The sequence below is a fragment of the Anomalospiza imberbis genome, chromosome 10, assembly GCF_031753505.1.
Source record: "Anomalospiza imberbis isolate Cuckoo-Finch-1a 21T00152 chromosome 10, ASM3175350v1, whole genome shotgun sequence".
Lineage (NCBI taxonomy): Eukaryota > Metazoa > Chordata > Aves > Passeriformes > Viduidae > Anomalospiza > Anomalospiza imberbis.
The window spans coordinates 527,064-553,003 of NC_089690.1; the positions used below are offsets into that span (position 1 = coordinate 527,064).

General features: G+C 52.5%; 1 protein-coding gene and 1 long non-coding RNA gene across 20 annotated transcripts in view; both read left to right on the forward strand.

Moving 5' to 3' along the window:
• The first annotated feature begins 5,164 nt into the window (after window positions 1-5,164).
• Window positions 5,165-25,940, forward strand: part of MBNL1 (muscleblind like splicing regulator 1) — a 66,937-nt gene continuing 46,161 nt past the window's right edge. For 8 of the 19 annotated variants that reach the window (XR_011002408.1, XR_011002409.1, XM_068200109.1 and 5 more), the window contains exons 1-2: window positions 9,102-9,254; window positions 23,405-24,311. Coding sequence is in view for 9 of the 19 variants with exons in the window: in XM_068200109.1 (XP_068056210.1) it covers window positions 24,138-24,311 (174 nt within the window). In the remaining 10 variants the exon portion in view is untranslated. Of the gene's footprint in view, window positions 5,184-8,876; window positions 9,016-9,100; window positions 9,255-23,104; window positions 23,329-23,385; window positions 24,312-25,940 lie in introns of those variants that run through there. The other 11 variants (XR_011002403.1, XR_011002407.1, XM_068200108.1 and 8 more) reach the window with 8 other exon arrangements.
• The window catches only part of LOC137479659 (uncharacterized), a 127,950-nt gene continuing 114,424 nt past the window's right edge, over window positions 12,415-25,940 (forward strand). The window contains exon 1 of the long non-coding RNA XR_011002421.1: window positions 12,415-13,999. This is a non-coding gene — a long non-coding RNA (uncharacterized lncRNA). The remainder of the gene's footprint in view (window positions 14,000-25,940) is intronic.

Genomic DNA, 25,940 nt, shown 5'->3' on the forward strand with positions numbered 1-25,940 from the left:
GTGTCAAAAAGGCAATGCCTTCACCCAGGCAGGGACATGGAGGGTCTTGGCTGTCCCACGCCACCTGAGCATCCTCTTTGTGGCCAGCATCCCCCGAGCCGCGCTCCCGCTGGGACGGCTGCGGTCCGTCCTGCCGCGGGGCGCGCCGGCAGCTCAGCTATTGGAGCGCATTCCCCGCCCTGTCCCGGGCCAGGGGAGCCGCCAGAGCTGCGATGTGCTACCCGGCTCCCGGCCAGGCTGTGCCCCGGCCCTGAGCCGGGTCAGGGCGGGTCCCGCGGCCGCTCCCCAGCCCGGCCCCAGCAGCAGCAGCGCGGGCCCCGCTCGCCGGGACTGCTTGGTCTGAGTGCTCGTGGCCGAGCCTTGGGCCAGAGCTCCAAGCCCCGGTGCCCCGGCACTGCAGGGAGCGCCCTTCGCTGTCGCCAGGCACAGGGGGGACACGCTGGGTGCCCGCGGGCCGGCGCTCGGCGGGCGCGGCTGGGCAGGGCGTTCCCCGGCACCCGGCTGTCTGCGGCCAGGTTGGCGACACCGTGTCCCTGGCAGGTGCCGGAGAGGTTTCGTGGCGTTCCCGCAGAGCCGCTGGCTGTGCTTTGCCCTCCTGCCGTGCTCCCACCGCCCGCCCGTGCCCGGTCCGGCAGGGCTCGGCCCTGGCCCTGCGGAGGGCAGGCACAGCGCTTCCCTCCTGGCACACGAGCCCGGTGTTCTGAGAGGGAGCGGCACGGACTGGGCTCTGGCGGACCCGCTTGAAGGGCTGTGACACTTACACCGGCGTGCGAGTACGCACAGGCTGCTGTCAAAGGGGGTGAGGCTGGAGCTGGGCACTGCTGGGGCCAGGGCTGCTAAAACGTGGGGAAATAGAGCATATATGGGGGTCACTAAGTCACGTCTGCCTCGCTCCTTATACCGTAATATTTCAGTGTAGCCGTCGGCCAAGTAGCACCAACCGTCCATGGTCACACAGAAATGAAACCAGACTTTGAAATGTAATTTTCATGTCCTTCCTTGGCAGGAGGGGACTGTTGCTCCCTGTCACTGCCTGCCGGTCTGTGGCCATGCTGAAGCATGGCTGGGTTATGCAGTGTGGGGCTGTATGAAAGGCTGTGCATTATTGCTGTCCTTTGGAAATATCTCCGTGTCTGGAATTGCTGTGCTCTGTGTGAAGGCAGACTCACCTTGTGCTTCCACTTGTGCCCCTTGGCAGTTTCACAGCAGAATACTTTTAAACGTGGCTGGTTTAAAATCTGTGCACAGATGCACAAACCCTCTGGAAGCAAAAGGGATACTTTGGTAAAACCCCACAACTTTCACCAGAGCAGCTTTTCTGGCTCAGCAGCAGCCATGCTTTGAGTTAAACATTGAGAGTAACTAGTAAGTAGTTGGCTGTGTTTTTTCCCTGAAGAATTTCTTTGTTTCTAAATGTGGCTGCGAACTGTTGATGCCTCTGTCATTTAGGGGACAGGCAGTGCCCCCCACAGCTGGGCAGCTCAGATTGGAAATGATAGGTTTGGAGATGGGATCAAAGTGCCCGCAGTCCTGGTGGTACAAGAGGTTTGGAGATGATGCCCATGTGCTGAGGGTGGCAGGACGTGTGGGTCCAGCCCCCACCTGCACCCCTGGGCTCTGGGCTGGGAGCGCTCTGCTCCGGGAGAGCCCCGAATGTGCCTCAGCATCACGGGCACCGTGCTGCCGGCGCACCTTGGAGCCGGGGAGCCTCACCCAGGTGATACGTGAGTTTCCAGGAGCTAATATTTAATTTGGCTGCATCAGTGCGGGCAGGAATGTGCCATTGCTCTGGAAGTCCAGGGAGGCTGTGAAAGGCAGGGAAGGAGGGGAGTTCCACGGGCTCTTTGCCAGGCGCTGGGATGATAACAAGTAGGATTGAAAAAGAAAATTAAATAAAGTCCTAGGCCTGGAAATCTACAAATTTCTAAAAAACTATCTTTTATTTTATACCTGGATACATTTAGTGAAAAAGAAAAAGATGAAAAAAAGGTAAAGAATACAGCAGGGATGCCTTTAGTAGCATCACTTATTTGGGACCTCCCTTTTGAAAGGGAAAAAATGTCAAACAAAGCAAATAAGTGTCTGTTGTTACACCTGGTGCACTTTGCCTTTACATATGAATTTTACTTCTAGGACTTAAATGTTTTATTTTTTGAGCCAGCCTCCTCCTCCTTTATGGCTGGACTCAAATAATCCTTTCTGGGATGAAGCTCAGGGATGTTGAGATGCTCCCACTCCTGCCCAGTGCCAGCCAGGCCAGTGTGCCCATGGCAGGTCTGCCTTGGTTACACAATTCCTCACAGAAAATACAAAAGCTGCCTAAACAACACAAGAAGGTACAAAAGGGTCAGTTTATTATTATTTCTGGGGTTTAATATAAAAACATGAGGCTCCCGCTCCTGGTTCCCATATCAGGGAAGGGACCTTTGTTTCCAATCTGGATCTGTTTGACACGATATCCAGCAGGAAGGCAAAGCTGTTATCTCCAATGCTGGGATGGAAATGAGGAGCAAGGACACTTTATCTCCTAATGAGGGAGAGATGAGATTGTCCATATGTTTCCCACACTTCCTCTGATTCAGATAATCTTTTACAGATTAACTACAGACTTCTTATTCTTCGCAAACAAAACAAAATGCTCCTGCTCCTGAAAACTTTTACAGTCATTATTTTTCAAAACAAAGATGTGACCAAAATTTGGAAAAATAATAAGGATGGAGTGGGGTGAATGGTCAGACACTGCCAGCTTTAATGAGAAGGAATTAAAGCTCCTGAAATGTTGGGAACAGAAACCCCTTCAGCAGCACCACGACATGGGCTGGCCTTGCTGCCTTTCTGAAGGAACTCATTATTTTAATAATTGCAGCCTAAGAAAAACTTCAGGCTTTGGACTCTTCAGGAATAATAAGCAAAAAAAAGGAAAAAAGCTGGGCAGAGTTGTCATCCGTCCCACCACCACTGCTCACCCTGCGCAGTCTGGGGCTGACGACACATTTTAGCTCAATTCAGAACCAGCGCCACAAAGCACACCATGGCCTGAGTAATAATGTGCCAACAAGTGTGTCTGTGATGAGTATTTAGTGAGCAGTTTTACTCGTTCATCAGAGCATGAAGACTCCCCCTGCTGCATGTCTGACACACAGGGAAGGCGGATGGGCCCTGCTCTCTGTTTGTAGCCCGGGTAATCATGTCAGGTTAAATGGGGCTGTTTGCTAGCTCACTGCGCCTGGCAGTCCCAGAGCTGTCGCAAGAGAAAGGAGAAAATCTGTCATTTCAGCCAAGATTTTCAGACTAGACCTGGGCCCCTCTCCATGGAGGCCTCTTTTCTGATGGAGGCCTTGAGGATGTTGGGTTTCTGCACAGATAGCTGACACCCATGGGAAATTTTATCGGTTGTATCTCTCTGGATGAAATTTCTGGGTACCTTTCACCCTTATTGGGGGTTTTACTCTGACTGAGCTACGGAACCTCTAGGAATCCCGGAGAAGGTTTCCTGAAGAGACAGAAAGATAAATTGATTTGAGTGTTTGCAAGGCTGGAAGAAACCTGGGATGGCTGCAGTGCCTGTGCTCTGCTTGGAAAAAGGCTTCAGGAGGGGAAGAGATCCCTACTGCAGAGCATCCCTATCCCTGCCAAAGCACACAAAATTCTGTAATAGGAATAGATATTTCTCAGGTGACTATTGTAATTGATTTCATTATTTATTAGTGATTGAAATCAGGACTCGGGACGTGTCTTTCTCACCACAGGGCAGTTCTTGGAGCAGCCTCAGTGAGGAAGTGTGCAGACACAGAGACATGCTCCCCCCACTCTGCTGCCGGTGCTGCGGCCAAGCTGGGGCTGTGCCAGGCCGGGGCTGGCTGGTACCTGCAATGAGCCAGGCTCGGGGGCTCACGGAAAGCTGTTCCCTCCACTCCTGCAATACCCCGTAGGGTGGGATGGTGAATCCAGCAGCGCTCGGATGCAGGGCAGGAGCAGAGGGGGACACCAGTGGAGGAGCGGAAAGAAATGACAGGAAATCCTGTGCATGGCCGTGCTGGCTGCAGCGTCCCACAGCAGCACTTCCAGGCTGCTCAACTGTGTGCTGCACCTCCAACCACAGCTGCAGCACGCCCCGAGCTCGGGCGCTGCAGGGCCCGGGTCCCGGAGAGGCGGCTCCGCTCCCGGCACAGGGTCAGTGGGTACGAGCCCTCCTGCCCCGGCTGCGGGACACAGCTGGCACAGCCGTGCACAGCCACAGGGCCTTTCCCCTGCAGCACTGCCCACACACCTGGGCCTGGCCCATGCCCACCATGCATGCTGCCGGACGGGAGCCGCTGTGTGGGTTTACCAAAGCTGGCATGGCCAGTGAAGATAGGACACCACGGCGTTTTCCCCCTGGGCTGAGCGAGGGACATTTCCACCTGGCTCTGAGTGCAGCAGAGCTTTGGGTGGAAGGGCTGCTGGCTTTGGAAGCCTGGAGTTGGTGGTAAGATAAGGCAGCAATAGGAAGAGTGGGCCTGAAAGTCCCTGGCTGGCGAGGGCAGCCATGCTGTGTGTGCCGGTGCTGGCCAGGCAGCCGTTATCTGCGGCTTGCAGCAGGAAGGAGTCCCGGGCCACCGCCCCAGCATTGCCCCATTTCCAGGCAGGGAGTGGGGGTGATGGCCCATGTCAGCGGCCCAAGCCCGTTTCCCCCACCAGCTGCCAGCGGGCAGATTAATGGCTCACAGGGACTCGTCTGCAACCGGCGCGCTGCAAACCGCGTGTCCGCGTCCCTGACACCAGCTCCCCGTCAGCGAGCTGGGCTGCAGCGCCATGCAAAGCACTTCCTCTGGCATGTCCTTTTTTTACAGAAAGTAATTTTTGCTTCCTTAAGAAAATATATGTGCAAAGCCCAGCCCGTGGCCGTGGTCACCGCTGCACGAAGGGCTCACTTCACTGCCTTGGCCCCACAGGTTTGGTAAGTGTCACGCTCTGGGCTGTCACCGCTTCCCCTGGCCAGGCCAGCGTGCTGCGGTCGCCGAGAGCAGCAGGCTGTAATTGGCCCCGCGGCACCGGGGGCGGCGGCTGTGCCAGCAGCGCTGCTGGCGCCCCGTGCACTGCGCAGGAGCCCCAGGTGGGACTGAGCCACTCGCCCCAGCGCGGGGCTCGCCGGCCCGCGGAGCGCAGCAGGACAGTGCGGCCGTCGCTGTCGGTGACGGACGGTGAGTTGTTCGCAAAGCTGGACGGTTTCATTGTCGTCTTTCATTGTGCTGCTTTCGCATATGAGCCTCGTTATCTTGAGTTAGTGAAGACTTGAATAGTTTATTAGAGAAATTAACACTAAATGCAAGATGTTTTTATGAAGGGCATGAGTAACAAAACTTTGTGGTTCTGAAGAGCATTAAAAGTTGCAGTCAGACCCACCCTAGACCCTCCGTGGTGCGTGCTGCAGGCCTACTGGGACCCCTGTGGTGTGGAGCTGCACCCTGATGAGCAGCAGCCTGCTCCCAGGGACACGTGGAACGAACACGGCGCGGGAGCCACTGCCATGGCGCTGGCGTGTGCACCTTCTCTTCCTTCTGCTTGTACTACAGCTTTATCCGTTCATCACCCGTGGTGCTAACTGCGCTGGAAAAGCTGAGAGAGGTTTTCACACACTTCCAAGAGCCCTGTGAGCTGGTTTAACATCTGCTGTGTTCTGGCAGTAGAATGGACACAGGGCCGGTGAGGCACCCCTGCCATGGCTGTGTGCCACTTTGGGTGCATTTCCTCGTGAGGCCGAGTGCTGCTCCTCCACAGGGTCCTGCCAGCTCTGGGCGAGGCAGGGGGGTGTCCATCCCGGGGCCGTCGCTCCTCAGCCCCTCTCGGGCACTCTGGGGGGCTGTTGGTTAAGTGCATGGGAGATTGAAATGACATTAATCCTCAGAGAGCGACCCTCAGCTTCCTACCGTGAAATCCGCTGCTGCTGGCCAACGTCCCGCCAGTTTTCCGTGACTAAACACCACGTTGGGTCGCACGCAGCAGCCATGGGGCTGAGCACCCACACTGCTCCCACGGGGCTGGGGCCGTGACAGGTGCTGCTGGAGGGGCTCCAGCATGAGCTGCGGAGAAGGAAAGAAATTGCCTTTGCAGAAAGTGCAAAAGCTATAATATGTATCACGATTATTTGCTGGGAATTGCACCGTGAATTTTCTCATTTATGTGCTTGTAGACTAGGAGAGATTCTAAGTATCTTGTTGCTTTCAACGGAAATACTATCACACAGTAGTTGCAGGAGGTTTTAAAATAAAAGGACAAAACAGTATAAGGGCCAAGTCATAAATTTGTGTGCTATATTTACAGAAATGCACATGCAGATGAGATCATTAAAACAGAAACAAATGTGCTCTGGCCTGGCGGGAAGCGGTGGCTGCGTGTGCCGTGCAGCAGCCGCGGGAGCGGGCTCCGGAAGAGCAGGGAGGCAGCAGGGCCTTCTGTGGCAGCAGCACTGGAGCTTGTGTCAGACCTTTTTGGGGAACTTGAGCTTCACCAGTGTTGCACAAATAAGGGCATCAGGAAGCAAACGGCTTCTCCAGGGTTGCAGTCATATTCATTTTGGGTTTGAAGCAACTCGTGTGTCTGCCTTTAATAAAAGCTCAAGGAGGGAAAGAAAATCAGAGTACAGGTTGATTTAGTGACTGCTGTATTGTAGCTATTTGGTGAGATAAAATGAAGACACACTTGGAGCTCAGGTGGTTTCCTTCTGCGTGTGAGGCTGGGTACAGAGCCCCCCGTGCTTCTAACGGGTGGGAGCCCTGCAGTGAGGAAGTGTTTTTGTTCTGCTTGAGGTGCAGCTGGGATGAGGATGCTCACAGGCACCCTCGTGTCAGGCTCTGGCTGTGGGACACACTGGTCCCAGTGCCATGCTCCGGGTGACCACTGGCCCTGCTGCCTGCTGGGCTCAGAGGGAAGGGCCAGCACCTTGGCACCACTTTCACAGGTCAGCCTCTCACCTCAACAGCACCAGGGCTGCACTGACAGCCAGGAGAGCTCCTCTTCCTTGCTCCACTTGCAATAGCACACAGGGACTCTAAAACACAAAGTATCCCTCAAAAAACTTTCTTAGCACACAGTGTTTCTCTTTGTCCTCGAGAACTGATTTATATCTTCTGGGCTGAGCGGCACACAATGCTGAGTGTGCAATGACATATTTCTTTATCTTTGCTGTAGGACAGTTAGTCTGTTGGAATCGCAGGTGGTGATTGTTGTTGGTATTGGATGATGACCTGGGAGACCCCTGGATCTGAAATTTCCTTACGGTTTCCTCTTTTCCCTGCCCTGCCTGGACATTCTGTTATGACAGAGCTTGTGCCTGACATCCATGCCCTAGGGTTTGATCCCCTGTAACCTGCATAAACCAGTGTGAATGGAATGCATTCACTTTTCGGGATACAGTGAGAAATGCCACCACTGTGCCCAGAACGCAGCTCCAGTCTCCCAGCGCCAAGACATTGTTCCACGCCATTATTTAAGAAGAATTTGGGCAGGGAGGAGTTTGTACAGAAACTCTGTGACCAGAACAAGCGCTTTGAAAACGCCCAGAGCGGTGATGTCGGCTCTCAGGGAGGAAATGGCCCAGGGAGCTCTTTGTGCTAGAACGGGAACAGGAAGAGCACAAGTGGCTCAGTACAATGCTCACTCCCAGGGCCCATCGGGGCTGTGCAGCCAGGGCTGCTCTGTCTGAGGGGACATCTGCACTGCACCACAGCGAGGCAGGCAAATATAAAATACAATGGGATACCAGTTGTCATGGATTTTGTTCTGCTCTGGATTAAACTTCACTGAAACAAAAGTGTAAGAACACGACAATTTTCTGAAAGAAAAATTTTTTGTCCTTTCAGCCTCTTTGTCCTTTCAGCCTCTCGTTTCTAGCAAAAAGCCACCAGAGCTAACCAGCAGGTATCAGAAAGCTCTCCCAGCCAGTGAGGTGCCGGCACTCCCTCGGGCATGTGGCACACCTGGATGCTCCCCAGGCTGGGCAGCTCTGAGGAGGGATGCTCACTAAACCCATTCTGTTTCCAAAGTGCTGCCTGCTCCGTTGCAGGGGTGATTAGAGCACAAGAAAAGCAATGTTAATTATATCCCATCCATGCTGTGTAATAGAACAAAAAGCCTCATGAAGGAAGCAGCTGGAGTTAGATCTTGAGACCAGGTAGCAAAATCTGTCTCCCAGTCAAGTGAGGAATTATTCGTCATTACTTCATCTCACAAAACATAACCTTCTGCTTAGGTGTCTGTGTTAAAAGACATTTACCAGTACGAGACACTGGAGGTAAACTCTTTGTCTCTTTCCTTGTCTCTTTTCAGTTTGTTTGTCTTTCCTAAACTCTAGTTAGCACCACAGTGGTTTGATGAGCCCTTTGCACATGACCCTGTGTGCGTGTCCTGGCAGGGGACACTCCGATACACCTCGGGCTAATCTAGACTATTGCGTCTCCTTTTCTGCACTCTGCTGTCGGTGTCACCCACACGGCAGGACCGACACCTGCCCCGTGACAGGGGCAGAGCCGACCTGCTGCGTCTCTGGAGGGCCAGGGAGCGGTGCAGCCGCTGATGGTGGGTGTCGGGGGAGCCCTGCCAGCCCCCGCAGCAGCCGGCAGAAAAAACCGCTCTGCAACGGCTCCTCTTGCTAAGATGAAGGAAGAGCGGGAGCCGGGAGGAAAGCAGGATCCTTCTGCCAGCTTTGGGAAGCAGATCTTTAGAGAATCGTGTCCTGAGGAACGGCGTTGGGGGGGTCTGCAGCAATCGCGCCGGGCGCTCTGCGGACACGGCCGGGCCGCGGGCGGCGCCGCCCGCCCCCGGGCCGCCCCTGCCGTGCCTCCCCCGGCCGGAGGCGGCGGGGCCGGGCACGTGTGCGGGCCCGGCTCGGTGACTCATGAGGCGCCGGCCGCTCCGCCGCGGGGAGGATGAGGGAGGGCGGCCCCGGGGGAGGGCAGCCCGCCGCGCCGCCGCCCCGCTCCGCGCCTTCCCCTCGCTCCCGCGGTGCCCCGAGCGCGGAGGCCGCACCGGGATTAGGTGAGCGCGGCCGGGCCGGGCTGGGGCCGGGCCGGGCTCCCCGCGGGCCCGGGGCTGCCGGCGGGGCCGGGGCCGGGTGGCGCTTCCGGGCGGGGCGGGGGCGGCGGCGGAAGCGGGCCCGGGGCTGGCGCGGGGAGCCCGGGCCGCCGCTGCCTCCGCCCGCCGCGCCGGCGGCGCCGTCAGCATGAGCCGCTGAGCCGGGCGGGCCGCGCCGGCAGGGCCCCGCCGGCAGGCCCGGGGTGAGTGCGGCGGCGAGGCCCGGGCCCGGCGGCGGGGGGAGGCGGGCGGCGGCCCTGCCGGGGCGGCTCCCGGGGAAGGGGGGCTCGCCGGGCTCCGCGGGGAAAGGGGGGAGCGGCGCTGCGCTCGGCGGGCCGGGGACAGCGAGCGTCCTCCGCCGGGGGCCGGAGCGGCCGCGGGGCGCGGCCCCGGTGCCCGCGCGCCCCTTCGGCGGCGCCCGGCGCCGGGCTCCCCTCGCGGGTCCCCGCCGGGCCCGGAGCCGCCCGGCCGCGGGGCGAGCGGCGGTCCCGCCGCGCCCGGCAGCGCCGGGCCGGGGCTCGGCCGTGGGTCGGGGCCGCCGGGCCGGCTCCGCGCCGCCCGGGGCGGGCGGTGGGTGCCCGTGGGGCCGGCACCGCCGGGCGGTGCGGGCGGCAGCGCCCTGGGCGCTCTCACCGCTCGGCCTGGCCCCGGCAGCTGCCGCGGTAGCGTGACGGAAAGAGAGCTTTTTGTTTCCTTTTTGGAGAAAGTTCTTGAATTCAGAACTTCGGTTTGCAGGTGCAAGCAAGTCCGTTTGTTAAGACGTCGGTATGGTGGAAGAGAAAAATGCAGGGATGTTTGTGTAAAATGGTTCTCTTGGAAAAATATGTGATTGCTTGTTTTAGAAAAAAGAAATTATTACTTTCGGTGATTTTTTTGAGGTGGGGAATATATGCCCCAGAGAAAGGGAGAAGCGGGACACGGGTGACAGATAATGAAGCTCAGGAGAGCAGGGAAGGGATGTAACGGGAAAGAGGGATGGAAGTAATGAATAGTAATGGTGAATAACTTAACTGGGCATATCTTTCTTTGGCACTATGGAGAAGGGGTTCTAATGAACATATCCCAAACATATCCCAAAGTGACAAGGAAATTATTTGCATAATGAATAATTAACCGATGGCACTTGTTGCTGCAGGGGAAGTTTGGGGTGAGAGCTGAGGAGAGGTTGCAGGCTTCCCTCGGGCTGGCTGCATGTGACACTGACACTGGGCAGGCCCACTGGCACATAACAGTATTATGATAATTTAAAGTAGATAAAAGAGGAAGAAATGAAAGGCTTGGTAACCCCGTGCTCACTGCAGTGGTGACAGGACTGCTGCCTGTGGAAGGTTGGGATGTGCCACTGCAGGAACCAGAGGTGTTGGGAGTCTCTCTGCTCTGGGCTGAAAGCAGGCATGGATAATGGCCAGTTGGGGTGTATCCCACAGCTGCCTCCAGCCTGGTTCCCCCTGCATAGGAGAATCTGCAGCGTGCTCCTGCAGGCTGTCTCTGAGGGGTCTGTGGAGGGCAGGTGAACGCCCCATTGCGTGGCCTTGGTGCGGTGTCCCAGCCCTGTCCTGCTGCATCCCTGCATCAGGTGCTGCTCTCACTTCCCTGTCCTCGGAGCCGCCTGTGCTGGAAGCCTGGAGCGTAAGGGTGGCATCCAGGAGATGGTGATGGGTGCCAGCAAACAGCTGGAGCACGCCCTGCCCGATGGGAGGGTGCCCTGCAGGGCCAGGGTCTGGCTGCCCGGAGCAGGCAGGCTGTAAATCCACATGGTTTCACTCTCACTGTCCAGGGGTGGTTCTGTGGCCACAGGAAGGTTCTTTCACGTGTGGTATAGATGAAGATCTAATGGCCAGCTCAGATTAAATCATAGGCTTCCCTCTCTGTTTTTATTTCCTTTGAGTACTTGTTTTATTCTGCTGCTTCAGCATCAGTGGGGAGGTGGTAGTGACACAGGAATGCTTGTAATTTGGGGGATGAGCCTCAGCACCTCTTGATTCCTAAACAGTGGATGATTCCTGCTCAGGAACTGGTGGATAATCTGCAGACATCATTTTCTGACACTGAGGAAGTCATGCGTGTTGGGTTGTAAAAGGCCTTGTGGTAACTCTGTTACTTTCAAAGGCTTAATGGGTGTTTTCCTTAGGCATATTTTCGATGGGAATGCTGTAAACAGGCCAGCGAAGGCCAGCTCCTTAAGGTAAAACTGCAGGAAAAGTTCTGTTCCCATTCCTTATGATTTATCTTCATGCCAAGGATGATTTTTGCAACTATGAGTTTATCAGCAAATTCCTGCTACTACTCCTGCCCGGAGGGAAGGGAGAGGGAGGATCTGGCAGAGTTCATTAGCTTCCCTGGGAATTCCTACACTTCAGTGTATCCTGCTGTGCCCAGCCCTACACAGGGGGCTCTCCTTTCCCTTGCATGACTTGTGTTCTTCACTGTTTGTGTGCCTTAAGGATTAGAGCAGTTGCCTATGGTTAATATTTTTAAATTTAATTTTATGAACAATTATATACTGTAAACTTAGTTTCCCAAGTTATGCAGCAAAGTAAACAACGTTTCTTTCCTCCTACTCCATAGTTATTTACCAAAAGAATAAACATGTAAATATGTTTGAGTGTTGTCCTTGATGACATTTGGAGCCTGCTCTGCTGTGAATATGTGCAATTGCAGTTCCATTAGCGTCAAAGAGAGTTCCCAGCAGTTAACAAGGAAAGAGAAGGGACTATTAAAACCGTGTTGTAGTTGTGATGAAACTTCAATACATCCTAAGATGAGAAAACAGAGTTAATGTACTGAGGTGCAAGGTGAAGGCTTTGTGTGGTTCCTGTGAGGAGGCTGGGGCCCACTCTCCCTTCAGCAGTCTGTGCAGGGGGAATGTCCTTGTCAGTACTTTCCTCAAAGTAAAAAGCCAGACAGAAATGTCGGCTTGCCCTGATCTATGCATTCAAAACCAGCAGTAGGTTCTGCTGTTCTGAAGATGCTCTGAAGTCTCTTAAGTAATTTCAGAGGCAGCAGCAGGAGAGCGACAGCAGCACCCTGAGCTGGGGCAGGTTGACAGATACGAGGTTTCCTATGCCCATTGGGCAGTTTGAGGTGTGCTGCCCTCAGGGTGAAATCCCACTATTCATCAGAAGAATTGCTTTTCCCAAGGGGTCAATTAATTTTTTTAAATGTCCACTTTCTGTCAACTTCTACCCTGTGAAATAGTCCATGTTTCAGATTATGTGCATGTAATTGTTATAGAAGAATATTTTTATCCAAAATATCTTTATTTTAAGTAGCTGGGAAGAAAAAAAAATGTTTGCAATAGTATAATCTATCCTCAGTAAAATCTGATTCAAGTTCTCACAATTCAACTTGAGTAAGCTTGGAATTTTGGAGGTAAAATGGCTGTAGTACAAATTAGTAAGAGCAGCAGCAGTGTGTAAAGTGACAGCACTTCTGTCACAAGGGTTTAAAATCCTGCAGTTTGAGTTCATTTTGGTTTGAATGTACAGGTTGTACAGGGAAACTGAGGTAGCCAGGCCTGAGGAAAATGCAGCTGGGCCTGAGTTTTGTGTAGCCGGTTTATAATTCCCGTAAGGCAAGTGCATGACCAGCATTAGCCCAGCCTGGGGAATGGGCCAGCTCAGCTTGGGTTTGTCTGTCCTTCCACAGCCTCACTGCCCCCTGAAGCTGCCCTGATCTGAGTGCTGTGGTAAAATTTGTGACTCCTGTGTGCTCCTGGGACCATTGTTTTGGGCAAATAGGCCAAATACTTGTTTTCTCAGAAAAATATTTTGGTACATAAATATGCGAGGTGTATATGCGTAGCTGAATGGAGTGAATTTCCAGAAAAAAAAAAAGCAGTAAGTACCAGATAGGTTGAAATATGTGCAGTCGTTTGGTGTTTGGAGCAGAGCTCCACCTGGTTAACCTGCCTGGGCTGGGCTCCTTTTATCAGTCCTTCTTGTGAATGTACAGGTGGCAGTTCCAGCGCCTGTGGCGTGTCCAGGTTTTCCTGTGGGAAGTGTACCTCGCTGTCCGCCCTGGGGCAGGCTGCTCTTGTAAAAGGAATTTCTTTTCCCTTATGTAACTTGTTGGTGTTACATCCAGCTTCTGCAAAAGTGCGTCAGTCTTGCTTGCAGTGGCACTGAAAAAACTTAACAGAGTGTGCACTGAATTCCCCCCTTATCTCTCTATAGCACATTTTATGTATCTTGTAGTGAGATGTTTTGTTTCTGCAGTTTCAGACTTCGTGTTTCAGAAGATTAATAGACTTAGCAGCCCTGTTTGCTCAGCTTAGCAGCGATAACAATGTAATAAGTCATGAGACGGTCGCAGATCATCTGGCAAGGCAAAATATGCCTTGGACTTGAACTTGGAGCAGGTATTATTTGCAGAGAAAAGTGAAATGTTGAAAGCATTATAAATAGCGTGTCCTGACTTGGGTGGCTGTGGGTTCAGGTCTGCCTGCAGAGCCTGCACGGGAGGTGGCTGATGGCATCTGCATTCCCCCTCCGGATGGCCCGGGAGGGTGAGGGCAGCGTTTGTACCGTGCAAGGCTGGTATTTACTGCAGCACGTACCGAGTCCTGGCGGGGCTTGGAGGCTGGAGGAGCAGGGCTGGGCCCCGGGCTCCCAAATCCTCCCGCAGCAGCTCCGCGCATTCCTGCTGCCTTGCTGTCTCCCGCGCCAGCGAGTCCAACTGCGAGCAGTGAGTAAGGACTTGGGAACCCAGAGCATTTTTGGGCTCTGGGCCCAATCCTGCTTCCAGAGAAGTTAATTGGAATTTTTTCCTTCTAAAAAAGGGAGAGCAGTCAGAGCTGCCCAGCTCGGTGCTGCAGGGCCCTGGGCGCTGCCGTGTGTGCGGTGTGTGAGCCGGGCTCCCCGGCGGCCGGGCAGGGTGGGCTGTGGGCTGCGGGCAGCAGGGTGGGCTGTGGGCTGCGGGCAGCCGGAGCCCCCGGCGGCCGGGCAGGGTGGGCTGTGGGCTGCGGGCAGCAGGGTGGGCTGTGGGCTGCGGGCAGCCGGAGCCCCCGGCGGAGGGGAGCCCTCCGGCTCCCGAGGCCGCTGGAGCCGCGGCGCTGCAGTGGCGTTATCTGCACTGCAGTGACAGTACCCGGCGCTCGGGGAGATAAGCTTTTGCTTTAAGTGTGAGCACACTGCCGTGGGAGCACGTGGGTGTGCCGTGTCAGGTGGCTCTGGACCCAAGGTGTGGAGCCTTGGAAGCCCGCGCTCCCCGCGCAGCGCGGAGCAGCGGAGCACGCTGCACCAGGCACGTGTGTCAGGCTTTCCGAGCAGGCTGCCAAGCTGAAGGCACAGCAGCAGGCCTGGATTGGCCATATAAAGGGTGCTGCGCAGGGCCACCCGCCCTTCCTCTTCCTCGCCGCTCCCCGGGGCCGCGCTCGCCGGTGTTTCAGTGCTGCCTGTGCCGCTGGCTCCCGGGGAAGGAAGGTCCCGTCAGCTGCACTCGCTGATAAACACGGCGGGGCTTTCTGGGGAGGAATGAACTCTCCCTTTTTCTTCTGTGACTCTCCAAAGCTTGGAATAAAACCCGAATGAGTCCGAACAAAAATGTTGATTCCAGTGTGTGGAAGAGTTTATTAGTGCCTGGGCAGCATTCTTGACTTTGTGTGACCACCTCTGTTTTTCAGTGAAGTTTGGTACTCTTTGCCTGTAATTTTATATGGGAATCCTTCCATGCTCCAAACGTAGGCACAACTTCAGTGGACTTTGAGCCTTCTTTCAACAGTGAAAAATCTAAGGTAGTGAGTTCATGATCCTGATAATATAATTATGTATTTTTCAGCTTTTTGATGTGTAGCAGTTAAAAATGTTGTTTTGGGAGTGCGGGCGCTTGCTGTGGTGCTAGAGCTTTGCAGGCTGCTGGGAAGGAACTCCCTGGGCAGATATCTTGTTTGCTGCTTATCAACATTTTATTGAGCTCCTGTATTTATGTGCAAATATATTCAATAAATAAATCTTTAATGATGTGATTTTTATTGTGAAAAGTAGACACAGCTCTGTTCAGTTCTTCTAATTAAATACAGCCAATGGTGGAACAGAAATACAAGCATTTGAACTTTTCACTAATTTTTCTGTGTGACTGACAAAATTATTGCTTTGGATTTGGTTTGTTTTCTGCAACTTCTGAGCATTCTACAACTTCTGCCTTTAATCACCATTTTTATCAAAGCTGGGTTTTCTTATTTCAGAAGCTGTTTTGTGTAAGAGTAGAAATTTAAACTTCCATTCTTGGTGTTTTAAAATGGCTTTTAGCGGTAGGAAGGAAAATACAAGGGAAACAGTGATCTTTTGAGGTCTTTCCAAAATTCCTTCATTGCGTTTAACTTGGGTAGCTTGCTATGTTAATGGAAAAGGGGACACACTGAGGAGAACCCAAGCAGAGGATAGAGTACTCCTGTGAGAAGTCCTAGGGGACAGTGTCAGTGGCACCACTGCTGTGCCAAGCAGGAGCCAGCCCAGCTCAGGAGCCCCTTTGTGACTTGTCCCCTGTGTGGTGGGAGCTCTGCTGGCTGAGGTTGAGTGCAGAGAGGCTGTTCTGAACAGGGGCTCCTAGAGGCTTGTTTCTCACGGTTGTTGTTAGCTGTGTGCATGTCATAATTCAAAATGAACAAGCGTAACACTATACTAAAGCAAATACTGATTAAAAACGTGTCTCAAAGATATTTTCCACTTATTTCCTAAAATAAAAGTCATGCAGTTTTTATTATTTCTTTTTAATATGAGTGACTAATTTGGAGCTTTTGCTTGATATCTGAAGATGCATGTATTTGTTTAGTTTGCGTGAGATTGGTCAGGATCCAAAATTGATCACATCAGTTAGTGCTTCTGTGCTGCTCAGCACTGTATATGTAAGGATCTCTATTAAGTCAAGGAAAGCGTCTCCTAAACTGGTTTAGTTTTGCTATGTATGGAAAAATCATTTTATATTTAGGATATAACAGTCATCTCTGATACCTCAGATGGTGACAGGGCAGAGAGAACTAAAAATCCCATTCTCTGTGGTTTAGATTCTTACGTAACTAATTAAATAAATTACATAGATTCATTGTATTTTCTGAGAAGCTGTACAAGTTTCTCATATCCTGGAAGGATGTGATTATAAACATAAATTAATTGTAAGGCCAGAATGAATCAAAGCACTGCAAGTGCTCTATTTTGGATCTGAGATTCCCCGAGAAACAGACAGCTGTGAATGCAAATGCAGTCGGCTGTGTCTCCTGTCTCACAGCAGATGCTGGAGTGTTTTCCAGGACTGTCCTTGCCGTGATTCATGTTGGTGACTGAGTCGGGCAGTGTCGTCATCGCACTGAGCTGGCACTGCCTCCCTGCTCCAGGTGTCCCCAGCATGGCAGTGCTGCCACTCTGTGATGCTGGCATGGTTTCAGAGGTGTGGGACTCCTGCTCCTTCCTCGGGGATGCTGTGCCTGGCACTGCTTGGCCATGCTGCAGAGCCAGGGCGCTGGTTTGCCGCTTCGGCAGCGGTCCTTCAGTCCAAACCGAGCTACTCTGCTGTCCCTCGTTCCCAGGTAATTTTCTGGTCCCTGGGGAAAAGCATGTGATGGTCCCTGCATTGCCATAGCTCGCCGTGGCTGAGCTGAAGTGACCAGTTCCAAGAGCTGCAGCAAGCAGAACTCGGTGTAACGTGTTCCTCGTGAGCTGGACTCACGTCCCTTTTCGCTTGCTCTCAAGTCAGATGCAGGATGAGGGAATCCATGCTTGCCATATCTCCGATGGGCCTGGCTGGGAGTGTGCCTGTTCTGCAGCAGGCAGAGAGCAGCAAGGTGTCCCCCATGGAATCGTGCCCCACTGTGCTCCAGGTGTCCTCAGGGCCAGGAGAGCTGCTGGCAGTGTCACCGGGAGCAGGGCCACACACCAGTGTGGAGCAGGTGACATGAATGGCCTGTTCTGTTCCTGGTAATTAGGTTCAGATTTAATCTTGCTAGTTAATTTGATGTGTGCAGGGATGTGGTGGCAGCATCCAGACACCTGGCTTGAAATTATTGTCCTAACAAAGTGGTTGTCATGTAAAAGGCAAGAATTTTGAAATCTGGAGTTTTTGATGTGGGACGGGTGGCCCAGCCAGGGATGAGTTAGTGAGGCCAAGGGGAGTGGCTTATTGTCTGGAGGAAGTGGTACTATTAATAAATTAATAATGGTGTCCGTGTGTATGTCCTGACCCATCAGGTGCTGTCTGCAGTGGTCCCTCAGGACTCCTTTTCCCCACTGCTTTATCCAGCTGTCTCTGGGGAAGGAAAAGCCACCCTTTGCACCAGGGCCAAGTGGCAGCTGCATTAGGAAGGGAAGCGGAAACCAGTTTGTAAGTGGAAGCCTGAGCAGTACTGAGGTGCTGCTCTGTTTTCCCCTGCAGTACTGGAGGTGTTCAGGCATCAGACCTCTGGGAAGCTGGGGTTGATTCTGCTGCACCTCTCACCAGTGAGAGCTCCTCCGGGCCACTTCTCCTGAAACCATCAGCAGCAGCTGAATTTGGTGTCAGAGGGAAGCGGTTCCTTCCCTTGCTGAGTCATGGACGTGGCTTTTCTTTTCTGTAGGGATTCTTCTTGTGGATGATGCTAATCATCGTGTTTTATATAAATTCATATGCACATGTGCAGCTGTGGGACAGTTTTGTGCCGCTTTGCTGCTGCTGCAGGTGCCTCCCAGCTCTGAATCTGGGCTGTGGGACTCATCCTGGGGTTTGCCATGCGGCTGTTCTTGAGGACAGCACCCAGCAGCCACCAAGACAGGTGCAAGAGTGAGCAAGAGTCACACTGCAGGCTGCAGAGTAGGGAAGGTTTTACAGGTGCAGTGTCTGTTCATGCACCCTGTGCTGCCCTGGGGAGACGCCAGGGTTGGGGGCCTCCTCCTGGGCTGACCCCACTGCCGTGGTCATCCTGCTGCTCTCCTGCCTTGCTTGGCTTGTGTACATTTGCAGTTAATCAAACAAAATGTGCAGGAGTCGGATTAATAAATAGCTTGTAGCTTTTGGAAGGGTGCATAGTTGATTTATTATGCCCTCTCAAAAGCCTTTGCGTAGAAACAACATGTTTAAAATTACCATTAGAACAAGAAAATAAAACTGACTTTAATAAAGCAGGTTTTGTTTTTTTCAATTCAGTTTGTTATTTCATGGAATTTTAACTTAAATCACTAGATTAGTTATTTTTAAAGATAACTTCTTTTTAGGCTTGCTTGGGCAATGTCACTTCTTTTATGGTTGGAATTCCCCCGTGCCAGGATAATACAGAATTTCCCATTTCTAAAATACATTGTGTGTATGGTATGGCAAAGGAATTACAGTGTGAATGTGATTTTATTACCAGAAACAGTATTTGCGACTTCAGTGGTGGGTGGGGATGGATATGTAAATGCTTTGTAATACATAAATTGATGAAAAGTGGATTAAAGGCAGAGTAGTCCTTGCCCATTTTGTGTCCCTGACTTAAAGTTGCAAGAACAGAATAACAGCGTGTGTGCCACATCCTCGTCCAGAGACAGGGCCTGGCCTGTGCCTGCTCATAAATACACATCCAGCTAATGCTGTCAAACTGTGAATCCCGTGTGTCCCTGAAGTCTCAAATTTTGTAACAGAGATTGATATATACCCCAGGTTATTAATAAAAAAATCAACAGACATGTTTCTTGTCTTTAATATTTTTAAAATTACACCAAGAGCAGTTAATCCGTAACCATCTGCTCCTTAAAGGAAAGAGGGTTTATGGAATTTGCAGTGTAGCTTTCTGACTTGAAAATAGCATTACTGTAATCTAAAGTAAGAGAGGATTGAGCTGTGGGATTTGTACGTCAGTGCCCATGCGCTGGTGGGAATTGGTTTGCAGTTTGATTAGGGATGGAAATCTTGGGGCAATACCTGATTTCTGCACGTGGTTGGGGCACACAGTGTACAACATGTTCCCTCTTTTTTCATTATTTATCAAGTTTTCATGAACCGAGTACACTTGGGTGTGTTAAATTCAGATGGAATGTCATATTTAGGTGGTTCTGCTAAAACAGTTTCAGAAACTGTGAAATAGACTCAAGATTAAACTACATCTGATGGGGATGTGCTGGAGGAGCCACTGAAGTCAGTGGGAGGTTGCACCAGGAAAGTCTGTCAGAGCTAAAACACTACAGAAAAAACCTTTAAAACACTGCTAGTAGTAGTAGTAGTAGTAGTAGTACTAAAACTATGTATGTCATGCGAAATATCTGCATCATAGCAGCATGTTGGCAGTTTTTTTACTTATCTGGTGTGGCACTTAGTAGTTCAGAGCTAACATGTGCTTGCATGGAGCCTGCTTTACCAGGTTCCCAGTCCCAGGTTGCTGGGCTGGGGAGCTGTGAAATCCAGCCCAGCCTACAGACCCTGCTCTAGAGCTGGCTGCTCTCTGCTCTTGCCTTTGCACTCCCATTTTTCCCTGAAATATACAAAAGTACAAAATTGTGAGAGGAATCATCTTGCTTTTCCGTGCTGTCCTGTGGGAGTAACCCAGAGTGTGAGACAACTGGGTTCTTCAGCTGTAGTTTACTAAAGAATATTTTCCTTTATCCAGTCCTATACTTTTATGTGACAAGATGTTAATCAGTTCATTGTTTCAGCTTAATTTTGTGACAGTGCTATAATTATATCCCTCAATTGTGCCATGGAGTAATTGCTGTATATCTTCCAAATTTTATATTGAGATATGTTATTGGTAAACTTTGAGTTTGGCAGAGGTGTTTTGAAAATACTGTAAGGAGTCAGTAATTTTGTGTGCCTTGATTTAAAAGACAGTCATTTGGCAATTTCAAGCTTTGAGACTGCCCTATCAGTGTAAATAGAATATTGATTTTATTCCATTTCCTATCTCATTAGAGTCATTGTCATGAGGATGAATTCACGTTGTGTAATTATCTGTTCTTGCTGACAGTTCTCATGTCACCGAGACTGATGTTTTCAGCTTCCACTTTCTCTAAGCATAAAAATAGCATTCTTGCCTGCCATCTTCTCCTTCAGTGTTGGGCTTCTCGCCTGCCCAGCTTTCAACATCTTTCTTTGAGAGACGTGTGTGGATTGAGATAAACAGGGATGTCCAGCAAAGCCAGGTACAGGAACAGTGAAAACAATGCCTCTTTGGGAGCGATTCTCAGTGCAGGGAGTTACCTTATTTTGTGTCAAAGACTGTAATGAGGGGGGAAATGCATTGTTAATCTGTCTGCACATTTCTTTATAGCAATAAGGGGCAGTAACAGGAGTCTCTTCTGTGTCAGATTCACTTTCTTGGACATTTCCAGATAACCTTTCCATTGATTTGTGAGGCTGTTTCTTAATCATTTTCATTGACCCAGCTCAGGAGACAACTAAGTCATCTCTGTTACCCTCCTAAGGAATGACTTCTCAGTGTTATTTCTCTCCTCTGTCTCTTCTGAGAATCACTTTTTAATTTGCTTTCAATCCTTGTATCTTGATATTCAGTGAAGGCAAGGTTCTGCCTTGGCCAAACCAACGTTGCAATATTCTCAAAACAAGTGGTAAATGCTTCCAAATTTCAAAAGGTGAACTTTAAAATCCACCTGTGGATCACAAGAGTCTTTAGTACTGACTGCTCTGCTAAGTGGGGTCTAGAAACCGTCAACCCCTAAATCAGTTTTAATTAAATGAAAAATAAAAAGTTCAGTCCTTTTCCTGTCCTGTCCCTATAGTTCTCCCTCTGGATTTGTTACAGTCGTATCAGCTGGGTTTTGCAGACGGTGTATCTTCTAGCATGTGAAGCTTACTGGGGACTCCTTACTGACTGAGCGAGTATCACAAGAGAATTTCCAAGTAATGGGAAAATAGTTTATGCAGATAAAAAAGAAGACTATTCTATGCTAACATCTTCCTTTTTTTAGTGGGAATATTGAAGATAAACTCTGGTCTGACGTCAGACTTTATTTCTGCTCAAAGGCTATTTTTAAAGCTGACATTTCTGGCTGTTTTCAGGTAGACAACAAACTATGACAAAACACTTTTTCTTCCAAGTAACTGTTCATACAAAATATACCTCTAGTATTTCTTTGTGTTCTGAAGATTTACCTTTGAGGCATCAGCTCCTTGGAGTAATGCTTTTCTTTTTGTGGCTGGCAGCCTGAAGAAGGAAGGGTGGAATTCAGGCTCAGTTAGTGCAGTCACAAGTGTGTCACTGACCTCAGCAGGAGCAGGACTTCTTTCCAAGTGGTTGATTGTCCAAATCCTAACAAAACTTATTACAAACCTGGGAGTAAAACACAGTTTGGGGAGCCTTGCCAGGAATATTTCTCCTGTCAGTACATGAGAGCACAAAAGCTAGTTTTCATCTGTTTTCATTTTGGGTGCTGCCTTCATGCTCTCTTTCATTTCTTGTTAGGGGTGACTACTTGTGTAATGACAGTGAAATATCTTCTTTGGAAACAGTGGCCTTTAACTTGCATTGGCTTTACCATATAAAATGCATCAATTTGCTGCTCTAACTCTTCTTGGTACTTGGAAAAATCAGTGCTTGGTATGGATTGGTTACCAAGCTGATGAACAGGAGAAAACCCTGCTTAGAGCTGTTCCACAGTTTTGTGGCAGAGCCCTTCTTGCTGGCATTGGCAGCACTGTCCTGAGGCTCTCACAGGGAGCAGATGCTCCTAACAAAATAACACAAGTCATTTTGTGCAGTGCAGGAGGGATGGTGGGAAGACGCAGATCCAGCTCTCGTCTGCGGAGGACAAGTTGCAGTGCACCTTGACTGAGGGCTGGGAGGTGTGTTTAGGCTTCCAAAAGCGCTCTGATGTGCTGGTATTCCTGCACGAGGCTGCAGGGATGCCTGGTGGATCTGGTGGACCCAGCAGCACATTCTCTGCTTTCAGATCTCTTGGTGCTAATCTGTCACGGCTGGGAAGCATGGCACAAGTGCAAGAAGCAAGCTGGTTTGCCTGGACATTTGTTACAGAACAAGTTTTCAAGACCTAAGAATTCAATATGCCAAGCACTGAGGAGTAGCGACTGCTGGTGCGGGATGACCCCAAACTTCAGAGTTTTAGGCAGTTGAAGCAAATGAGTATCTGTGTTTACCACAACGACACTTAGTTGTTAACCTGTGCTTGCAAGTAATTATGTAGTTGTTTGTCTCTTGCTAGCAGGGATTAAAAACGTGGCATGATTTCAAGTGTCCTGGCAAAGAACGCACGGTGCCTGTTGTAATCTCATTAGCTCTGTTAGGTGTGTTTTCCTTCCCCTGGAGTTGGTCGTTCTGATCACTGTGTCCCTAGAAAAAGACTGTAGCTTTTCCCCATCGGTTGGTTTGCATGCACGCTGAGAGCATCGCTTCCCAGGGTGTGATTCTGGGGGCTGTGTCAGTGACCTGCATGGGAGGGCGGTGGGAGATAGGAACATGATGAAGCAGCATCTTTAGAAAGACGGGGATGGGAATAGTCTTCCCCTTAGCGCAGGCGGAGGATGCTGCTGGGGTTGCAGTGCCGGCAGAATCCCCGTCGCTGGTGTTGTCAGTGTGTCCCAGGCAGTGCCCCAAGGGTGGGTCCCTCTGCTCCGTCCTCTGGGCACTGCGATCCTCAGGTGGGGACAGGAGCTGTAGTTCATTACAGCAGATTTGCATTTGCAGGTGGCACCAGGCTCCTGTGGCAGAGCTGGGCATCTGAGTCGCGGCGTGAAGGATGGCGTGCAGCCCGCCTCGGCATCCGAGGGCGAGGTTCTCCCTCCTGCCCGGCGGGGTCGGCGGTGGCCGGAGGCGCTCCCGCAGCGCGGTGCCGGGGCAGAGCGCTCCTCCCGGCGGGCAGGGCCGGCGCGGCGGCCCGGTGTCCCCCGAGCTCTCGGCGCGGCCCCGGTGCCGCTGGCCGTGTCCGAGCGGGCGGCCAGGCGCCGCCGGGGCCGAGCCGCTGCGGGGTCAGCGTGTCTCGGGTCTGTCCTCACGCCGGGCGGGCCGACGGGGCGGTGCCGGTCCCGTTCAGCCGCCGCGTTCCGCACGCCGGGGAGCCGCGGCGGGCGGTCAGGCGGCGCCGGGCCCGCGCCGCTGGGAGGTGCCCGGTGCCGGTGCCCGGTGCCGGTGCCGTTCCCGGCAGGGCTGGCGCGCCGGTACCGCCGGGCCGCACGCGCGGCCCCCGGCGGGCGCGCTCGGGGCAGCGCGGCGCGGCGCGGCCGGCGTCTGACAGGCGCGACCTTTCATAAGACGGCCCCCGCCATTGGCTCCCTGCCCGGAGTGTCGCTGCAACGCTCGCCGCGATTGGCCCGCGGCGGTGCTGCCGCCCGGCCCCGCGCGGGGACGCGGCCCCGCCGCCCGCAGCCGTGAGTGCCCTGCGCGGGGCGGCGGCTCGCGGGGCGCCCGCGCCGCCCGCTCGTAACGTGTCTCTTCTCTCCACAGGTTGGTACTAAGAAGTGCCTTTCCTGACGTCGCTGCTGCTTGGGACCGCTTCTAGAGCAGCCGCTGCTTTTGCCTTGCTTGCTGCCAGCTAGACTGCGACGACAGCGCTCCGCCGCTGCCAGCCCCGCGCCCGCCGGGAGGAGGGTCCGGCGCTGCTCCCCCGCCGCCGCTGCACTGTGCACTAAAGTGTGCCGCGAAGGTCAGAGCTCTGCTGCCCGAAAGCCAAGGAGAGGAGGAGAAAAAACCCCAGCCTAAACCCGGTGTCGGTCGTTGCTCTAAACTGCTGCATCTGTCTATGCCAAACTAATCGATCCCGATTGCACCGCAGAGCCCGCTGCGAGCCCCGCTGCCTGGAGGCACCTGCCAGCCGCCGTCCCCGGGAGCAGCTCGGGAATTGCTGCCGGAGCCCGCCACGTTCCCATGCTTGCGGCGGCCGCACTCAGGACGGGATGCTGAGCGCGCGGGGCTAGTCCCGGCCACGCTCCTGCAGGCGCACCTGGCTGGCGGCCCCGGCCTTCCCCGAGCCCCGCTAACGGTGCCACGCTCTGAACTCTGGTGACACAGCCCTTCCTCGAGATTGCAGCCTCCCGGTTTTACACGTACTTATTTTAAAATAGGGAGCGGGGGAAAAAAAGTGTGCTGGAGGTGGCGCTTCCATAATTTCCAGTTTATCAGTTCAGCTGCTCGTGTGCCCATTTTTATTGGAAATTTTAACTACCTGTAAAATCTAAAGATGGCTGTTAGCGTCACACCGATCCGGGACACAAAATGGCTAACGCTGGAAGTGTGTAGGGAGTTCCAAAGGGGGACTTGCTCACGACCAGACACGGAATGTAAATTTGCACACCCATCGAAAAGCTGCCAAGTTGAAAACGGACGCGTAATCGCCTGCTTTGACTCATTGAAAGTGAGTAAATATTACATTATTTTCAAGGATAAATGGTTAATGAAAGAAGCAGTTGTAGCCAGAGAAATCCTGCAGCCGAACAGGAGCAAGTGCTGGCTGCCAGCAGTGGGGTGTTTTGCTGCTTTTATTTTATTGATGCTTGTTGATTTGTGTTGCTGCTTTCCTCAGGGGAAGGATATAGGGAACGAAGGGAAAATACGTCTGGCAGGGCTCAAATCCTCCAGTATGGCTACAGGGGCTCATTCTTTGCCTCCAAATTATTCCCTGCCTGTAGCTGGAATAAAGGGCACTTCACGTAGAAACAGCAAAGTCACTGTGAGGATTCTTTGTTTTTAATAGCACAAACCACGTAAGCAATATGAGGATTTGTTTCCATCTCGTAACTCCCAGCGGGTTGTTGGTGTCTCTGGACAGCTGATGGTGAACCTTAGAAGAGTGTTTTCCTCCCTGGGTTATTCAGGTGTCTGTGAGAGCCCTGCTTGCCTTTCTGTGGTTGGCACTGGCGTGGTTATCCCATCTTTCTCCCAAGTGCACTTGCTTAAGGGAAGGACAGCACTTAACAGAAGGCAAGGTGCCTCTGGACGTGCAAGCATGGCAGGAGCAGAGAGGGTTTTCAGGAGGCACATCCCAGCTAGGCACCATAAATATAGGGCTGTTGTTTCACTGTAGCTGCCGTGTCAGTGATAGGTGTTAAATGTGCAGGTCCCAGCTCCTTCCCTTGGTTTTTCATTATTTAAGTGACCTAACATGTAAAATGCTCATACCACAAACAGTACAGAATTAATCCAGCGGACTCATGAAAAAATCAAAACTTGGGAAGCAGAAATGTATTTGTCTGTCAGTTTTCTCTCCAGTGTGATTTTCTCCTCCTGGGCCCCGAAAGCGGAGCTGGCTGCTGGCAGGCCCGTGCTCGGAGGGCGCTGGAGCAACTCCTGCAGGCCGTGGCTCAGCCGGCCCGGCGCAGCGCGAGCGGGGCAGGAAGTGGCTTACAGAGGGTCTCTGTAAATCCTCAACGTCCCGAGCTTCACAGTGTGCCTTGTCTCTGGTCGGGGGACCGGGTAAAGCTCTACAGTGCTCTCAGGCCTGAAATGCTCCATCACCCCCAGCCATGGCTTCACTTGCAGATACTGAAAGGATTTGTTTCTCTGTTTATTCTCTGTTTATTTATCTCTGTGTATTTATTTTTAAATACAGCAATTACAATGCATGCAGGGTATTAATTTTAAAATGTGGAAATAAGATGTTTTTCTGCCTTAAGCACGTGCTGGAGGTAGGAGCAGAGCCAGGGCTGCCAGTGCCAGTGGGGAGTCCCAGCCCCGCGGTGTCATCACGAGGACGCGGTGCCACCGCGTGTCAGCGTGGCCGTCGGTGGCTGCGCGGCGTCGCCGTGGGGATGGCGGTGCTGCCAGAGCACAGGCCGGGCCCCAGAGCCTCTCAGCTGTTCATGAGCGAGGGGCTGTGACTGCCACCATGGGTTTGCTGGTGCAGCAGCGCCCGCAGTGTCCCTGGCTTGGTTTCCCAGCAACGTGCGTCTGTCTGGCCACCGCGGCCTGACCCCACTGGCCTTGCGCTTCTCGTCGCGAGGATCTGGCCGAAAGGCTGGAAACCAGCTGCTAGAGCAACCCGGAC